Here is a 7,350-nt window from a genome sequence, read left to right as displayed (position 1 = left end):
AAATCAACATGGTAGAAGTTGGGGAGGGGTCTAGCAAGGCGGATGTGCAGTTTGTGGGGCCAAAGGCAAAAATCAACAATTGGATGGCTACTCCTTTTCCCATTCTGAGGGAGTCTTAGTAGTTGGCTCTGATTTTCCTTCCTGTTTTATGGATTATTCCATGGTTGTAGTCCAGATTTCTTTTATTCTTGTAGTGTTCATCAAAGTGTGAAACCTTGTTATCCCGTAATTCAATAAAATAAAAAGTTTCTTCTTCATTCCTTATTTTATTTTAATTTTGTTTTCCTCTTTTCTTTTTTTGTATAGTTCTCTTTATACTGGTCTTAATGACATGGCGTGTATAAGGAATTCTCAGCCCAGTCTTAAAAATCAATCTGATTCCGAAATGATAGTTCAAGAAGTAGATTGCGATTACGAATAAGAATATGATGATGAGGATGAAGCTTTCGAAGAAATTAGTAAGGAGTTAATTTACTTCGAAGAAAAACCCAAACCTAATTTGAATGACACAAAAGCTGTCAATTTAGGGGACACAGACAACGTCCAAGAGACTAAAATAAGTGTCCACCTCAAGCCAAAAATCCTGGAGGAGTTAATCAAAGCACTAATTGATGGTGGTATCTTCATAACAAATGACATTCAATACCTCAAAACAGATTTCCCAGCTATTTTTTTGAATTTCCAAGATGGTAATCAAGTTTTGAAGTACATTAACAGCAGCTCTGCACCAAAAGCGAGGATTGGACTTCAAGGCACACTAATTGGTGTCGGAACAGCGCCAGTGTTCGCGCCTTTTAGTTCGAGGGGGCATCAAAAAGGTACCCCTTAATCCTCAAACCTGACTTGATCGCTCCTGGTTACTTAACACTAGCTTCATGGTCTCCAATATCATCGGTGAGTCCAGGGACTGAACTTTACAATATCTTCAACCTTGCTTCTGGTACGTCAATGGTATGCCCACATGCTGCTGGTGTAGCTGCGCTTCTGAAAGGGGTACACCGTGAATGGAGCCCTGCTGCGATCCGATCAGCCATGATGACCACAACAGATCTGCTGGATAACACAAAAAACCCAATTCACGACGTTGGCCAACAGAATGCTGCTGCCACTCCTCTTGCTATGGGTGCTGGCCATATCAATCCTAATAAGGCACTATATCCTGGTCTCATCTATGATACGACACCAGAAGATTACGTTAATCTTCTTTGTGCTCTTAATTTCACATCCAAACAGATAAAAACCATCACTAGGTCCTCCTCTTATACTTGCTCCAACCCATCATTGGACCTAAACTATCCATCTTTCATTGCTTATTTCAATTGGAGTAGCAATGAGTTGGATCCTACAAGGATACAAGAATTTAAGAGGACAATGACTAATATAGGAGATGGTGTGTCAGAATATATAGCCAAGCTTACTGCAATGCCTGGACTTATAGTTAATGTTGTTCCTGAAAAATTGTGTAACAGCCCAACCCATCTATCCTTTGTCCATTCTGAACAAACTAAAGATTGCTGATGATAGGATCCACAAGAACAGTGTCTGCGTCCGAGGTTTTGATTGGGGAGGTACTGACGCAGTGGGTGATATCGTACTGGAATTAACCATTGGTCCAGTCGAGTTTATCATGGAATTTCAAGTGATAGATGTGGCGGTGTCGTATAATCTTCTGTTGGGACGACCCTGCATCCACGCAGCCAAAGCAGTGCCTTTTACACTACATCAAATGGTCAAATTTGAATGGGATAGACAAGATATTGTGGTACACGGGGATGACGGCACACATGCCTTCAGTGATGCTATTGTGCCCTTCATAGAAACCGATGATGACAAGGGCCCATGGGTTTATCAGATTTTTGACGCAGTCTTAGTAGACAAAATTCCTGAAGGTGGGGGCCTTCCACTTCCCAGAATCATAGCTGCAACCTTCATGATAGCCTCAGAGATAATGATTAGCGGGTTTGTACCTGGAAAAGGTCTGGGGATTGATCTGCAGGGAATGGTCCAGCCAGTTTCTTTGCCCAAAAACCTGGATACTTTTGGGTTGGGATTCAAGCCTACCGCAGCGAATGTAAAGCGGGCCCGCAAGTTGAAGAAAAGAGTCTAGGTCCTTCCTAAGCCAATCCCACGCCTGTCCAGATCATTTGTCAAAGCAGGGTGCAGAAAGTTGCCAGTCCTGGAATTTCTTGGACCCTTGATCGGGCCAAATGGAGATTTGAATGAGGGCTTTGAAAGAATGTTCGTTGATGTCAACACAATAGAAGCCGGAGAGGGTTCCAGTAAGGCAGACATACAATTTGTGGGGCCTAGGGCCAATGTCAACAATTGGACAGCTACTCCTCTTCCTACTTAGAGGGAGTCCTGGTAGTTGACTCTGATTTTCCTTCTTGTTTTCTAAATTATTCCAGGGTTGTAATCCAGATTCCTCTCTATTTTTATTATTGCTCAACAAAGTGTGAAACCTTGTTATCCCATAATTCAATAAAATGAAAAGTTTCTTCTTCATTCTTTATTTTATTTTATTTTTAATTTTGGTTTCCTTCTTTTCTTTTTCTGAACAGCTCTCTTTATACTGGTCTTAACGACATGTCATGCACAATGGATCTTCAACCTAGTCTCAAAGATTAATCTGATTTCGAACTAACCATACAAGAGGTCAATTATGATAATGAATCGGAATACGATGAGGATGAAGCCTTCGAAGAAATAAATAGAGAGCTAAGCCAGTTTGAAGAAAAATCCAGGCCCAACTTAAATGACACAGAAGCCATCAAATTAGGGGATGCAGTCGATATCAAGGAAACTAAAATAAGCATCCACATTGCACCAAATATTAGGGAAGAATTAATCAAAACACTTATTGAATTCAAAGAGGTGTTTGCCTGGTCGTATGACGACATGCTAGGGTTAAGCACGAATTTAGTGGTTCATAAATTGCCCACTGACCCGGCATGCCCTCCCGTCAAGCAGAAATTGAGGAAGTTCAAAACAGACATGAGTGTGAAGATTAAAGAAGAAGTAACCAAGCAGCTACAAGCAAAGGTTATTCGGGTCACTCGATATCCTGATTGGTTGGCTAATGTGGTGCCAGTGCCGAAGAAAGATGGGAAGATCAGGGTGTGTGTCGATTACCGCAATCTGAACAGGGCGAGTCCAAAGGACAACTTTCCTTTACCCAACATCCATATCTTGATCGACAATTGTGCCGGACGTGAGATCAGATCTTTTGTAGATTGCTATGCTGGGTATCATCAGATTCTGATGGATGAAGAAGATGCGGAAAAGACGACATTCATTACACCGTGGGGAACGTATTACTACCGGGTAATGCCATTTGGTTTGAAAAATGCTGGGGCAACGTACATGAGAGCAATGACTACTGTGTTTCATGACATGATCCACAAAGAAATTGAGGTGTACGTGGACGATGTGATCATAAAATCCAAGCATCAGGAAAACCACGTAGCAGACTTAAGGAAGTTTTTCCAAAGGCTTCGAGGGTACAATATTAAGCTCAACCCGGCCAAATGTGCATTTGGAGTTCCATCTGGAAAGCTGTTGGGATTCATCATCAGTCGGCGAGTTATTGAACTGGACCCGTCAAAGACCAAATCTATCCAAGATTTGCCACCGCCGAAGAACAAGACAGAAGTAATGAGTCTATTGGGAAGGTTGAACTACATCAGCAGATTTATTGCTCAACTCACAGCAACTTGTGAACCCATCTTTCGACTACTGAAGAAAGATGTTGCGATAGAATGGACGGCGGAATGTCAGGAGGTATTTGACCAGATCAAAGGATATTTATCAAATCCACCTGTGTTGGTTACACCTGAGCTGGGGAGACCGTTAATTCTTTATCTAACAGTCCTGGAGAATTCGTTTGGCTGCGTGTTGGGGCAACATGACATTACAGGAAGGAAGGAGCAAGCCATCTATTATCTCAGCAAGAAGTTTACATCATATGAGGTTAAGTACACTCAACTCGAGAAGACATGTTGCGCCTAACTTGGGTGGCCCAGAAATTGAAGCATTATTTGTCATCATATACTACTTATCTCATTTCACGCCTGGATCCACTAAAGTATATTTTCCAAAAGCCTATGCCCACAAGGAGGTTAGAAAAAAAGGCAAATATTACTCATAGAGTTTGACATCGTCTATGTGATGAGGACGGCTATGAAAGCCCAAGCGTTGGCCGATCACTTGGCTGAGAATCCTGTTGATGAAGAATACGAGCCGTTGAGGACGTATTTTCCTGACGAGGAAGTAATGCATATAGATGAGTTGGAATTACCTGAGGAACCAGGTTGGAAGCTTTTCTTTGATGGAGCCGCAAATCCGAAGGGTTTTGGAATAGGAGCAGTACTTATTTCTGAAACAGGACGTCATTATCCTGTTACAGCTCAGCTGCATTTCTATTGTACCAACAACATGGCTGAGTATGAGGCATGCATTTTGGGTTTACGACTAGCTGTAGACATGGATGTCCAGGACGTTTTGGTCTTGGGAGACTCGGACCTCCTGGTGCATCAGATTCAGGGTGAATGCGAAACACGGGATTTGAAACTCATACCATATCGACAATGTTTGCACGATTTGAGCAAGCGATTTCGATCAGTGGAATTCAGACACATCCCAAGAGTTCATAATGAGGTTGCTGATGCATTGGCCACTTTAGCATCGATGTTACACCACCCAGATAAAATTCATGTTGACCCGTTGCACATTCAGGTTCATGATCAGCATGCTTATTGCAACATGGTAGAGGAAGAAGTGGATGGCAAGCCATGGTTTTATGACGTAAATGAGTACCTTAGGATGGGGATATACCCGGAGCAGGCCACTGGAGATCAAAAAAGAGCCATTCAGAGATTGTCAAGTGGATTCTTCCTCAGTGGAGGAGTGTTGTACAAAAGAATCCCAGATTTGGGATTGCTGAGATGTATAGATGCCAGTCAAGCCATGACAGTTATGATAGAGGTACATGCTAGAGTTTGTGGGCCACATATGAGCGGATATGTATTGGCAAAGAAGATTCTTCGAGCAGGGTATTATTGGCTCACTATGGAGCGTGATTGTATCAATTTCGTGCGGAAATGCCATCAATGTCAGATACACGGAGATCTGATTCATTCTCCGCCGACAGAGTTGCATACAACGTCAGCGCCATGGTCATTTGTTGCCTGGGGCATGGATGTCATTGGACCTATTGAACCGGCAGCTACCAACGATCATAGATTCATTCTGGTGACCATCGACTATTTCACTAAGTGAGTTGAAGCTAAAACTTTCAAATCGGTAACCAAGAAGGCAGTGGTGGATTTTGTTCACTCCCATATCATCTGTAGATTTGGGATCCCAAAAGTGATCATCACGGATAATGGTGCTAATCTTAACAGCAATTTGATGAAAGATGTATGTCAACAGTTTAAGATTATACACCGCAATTCCACCCCATATTGACCCAAGGCGAATGGAGCAGTTGAGGCAGCCAACAAGAACATCAAGAAGATACTGAGGAAGATGGTAGAAGGATCCAGACAATGGCATGAAAAATTACCATTTGCATTGTTGGGTTATCGCACCACTGTCCCGACTTCAGTAGGTGCAACCTCTTATTTGTTGGTATATGGAACTGAAGCAGTAATACCGACAGAAGTTGAAATTCCATCCCTTCGGATTGTCGTTGAGGCTGAGATTGATGATGACGAGTGGGTCAAATCCCGGTTGGAGCAGTTGAACCTAATTGATCAAAAGAGATTGGCAGCTGTGTGTCATGGCCAATTATATCAAAAGAGAATGGCAAGAGCCTACAACAAGAAGGTGCGCCCCAGAAAATTTGAGGTGGGGCAGTAGGTGTTGAAACGAATCCTGCCACATCAGGCCGAAACAAAAGGCAAGTTCGCACCGAATTGGCAAGAACCGTTCATTATAACCAGAGTATTGTCCAATGGCGCTTTATGTTTAACAGATATCGACGGGAAATGCGTCGACATGGCTATCAATTCTGACGCAGTTAAGAGATATTATGTATGATTTCTTTTGATTGTAATTGTTGTTTGTTTATGGTTGGCATTTATCGGAGAATGAAATGATGGAGGCAATTCTTTCTTATATCCAAACACTTTATACTTTGCTTACCCTTTTGAGCCTTATTTATTCTTTCATATCTCTCTTTTGGAATCAGTAATTAAAATGAAAGAAAAAGAAAAAGAGAAAAATAATGATAATAAAGACAAAAGAAAAAATCACAAGAAAAACAAAGGAATTGGGAACTACGTTTGACCTGATTCCTCAAAGAAGGATACGTAGGCGCCTCACGGCTCGGTCATAGTGTAACAAAAAATAAAAATCCACAAGCAAGAAAAACGGGGGCAGAAGTTTGTGTTTGTAATTCTGAAAAGAAAGTTTGATTCCAAGAGTTGTAATATTTTACCCATCAAAATTTTTTCGAGCCATTTGATACCACTTGTCCTTTCAGCCAAACACGAAAACCCATATTGATGTCCAAAAAAGACCTCCCGATCAGTATCCGAGAAGTGCCAAGTCATGCATAACACTCTGATCTCCAGCAGAGAAGAGGATCATAAACTTGAAATGAATTGATAACCGAAAAGAATCCTTAGCAAAGAGAGTCATGTCGACAACACTCCAATTCCCAGCTAAAAAATAAAATAAAATGAGAGAGTCTTATCGGTGAAAACCTCCACAGGCACCATAAGGAGATGGAAGTTGAGAGAAATAAAACGAGAGAGTCTTATCGGTGAAAACCTTCACAGGCACCGTAAGACGACGGGAGTTGAGAGAAACGAGAGAGTCTTATCGGTGAAAACCTTCACAGGCACCGTCAGACGACGGGAGTTGAGAGAAACGAGAGAGTCTTATTAGTGAAAACCCCTCGAAGGGCACTGAGGCAACAAGACAAGATTGGCGGAAAGGATCCGCATTTGGCAAAGAGCTGAATGCCTATTTATCCCCAGCAAAATGAGGTCATCCGAAAGATTGATTGATACGAATAGACTGGGTTGATCAATCCGGAATGCACGACATGATCGTTGGGATCAGTTATATCTCAGATAAGTTCTTTTCTTTCTTTTTCCCCAGCATTTGTTCAAAAAGACTTCTTCTTTTTCTATTTTTGAAATCATCACTTTATCATTTCTTGGTTTAAAGACTTTACCTCCTTAGCAATTTGTCTTTGGAAAAGGATTTTCAGAGCTTACTACCAGTTGCCAAAATGGTGCAAAACAAAATGCAAATAGGACAGGCCAAGGATAAGGTGACAAAGTGAAAAGAGGTTGGTCGCAAGACCAAATAATGAATGGGTCTAGAGCCCAAGAGGACCAA

At 41.8% G+C, this 7,350-nt stretch overlaps 1 protein-coding gene across 1 annotated transcript; it reads left to right on the top strand.

Moving 5' to 3' along the window:
• The first annotated feature begins 948 nt into the window (after positions 1 to 948).
• Positions 949 to 1,518, top strand: LOC142166100 (subtilisin-like protease SBT3). Its single transcript, XM_075224517.1, has one exon. The coding sequence runs from the start codon at positions 949 to 951 to the stop codon at positions 1,516 to 1,518; it is 570 nt and encodes a 189-aa protein (XP_075080618.1).
• The last annotated feature ends 5,832 nt before the right edge of the window (positions 1,519 to 7,350 follow it).

This window comes from Nicotiana tabacum, chromosome 11 (assembly GCF_000715075.1).
Source record: "Nicotiana tabacum cultivar K326 chromosome 11, ASM71507v2, whole genome shotgun sequence".
NCBI lineage: Eukaryota > Viridiplantae > Streptophyta > Magnoliopsida > Solanales > Solanaceae > Nicotiana > Nicotiana tabacum.
The sequence above is the reverse complement of the archived record's forward strand: the minus strand, read 5'-3'. Positions and strand labels throughout refer to the sequence as shown.

Excerpts from the sequence above, each read along its gene's own strand:
- LOC142166100 (XM_075224517.1), top strand. The coding sequence starts at position 949 with ATGGTATGCCCACATGCTGCTGGTGTAGCTGCGCTTCTGAAAGGGGTA.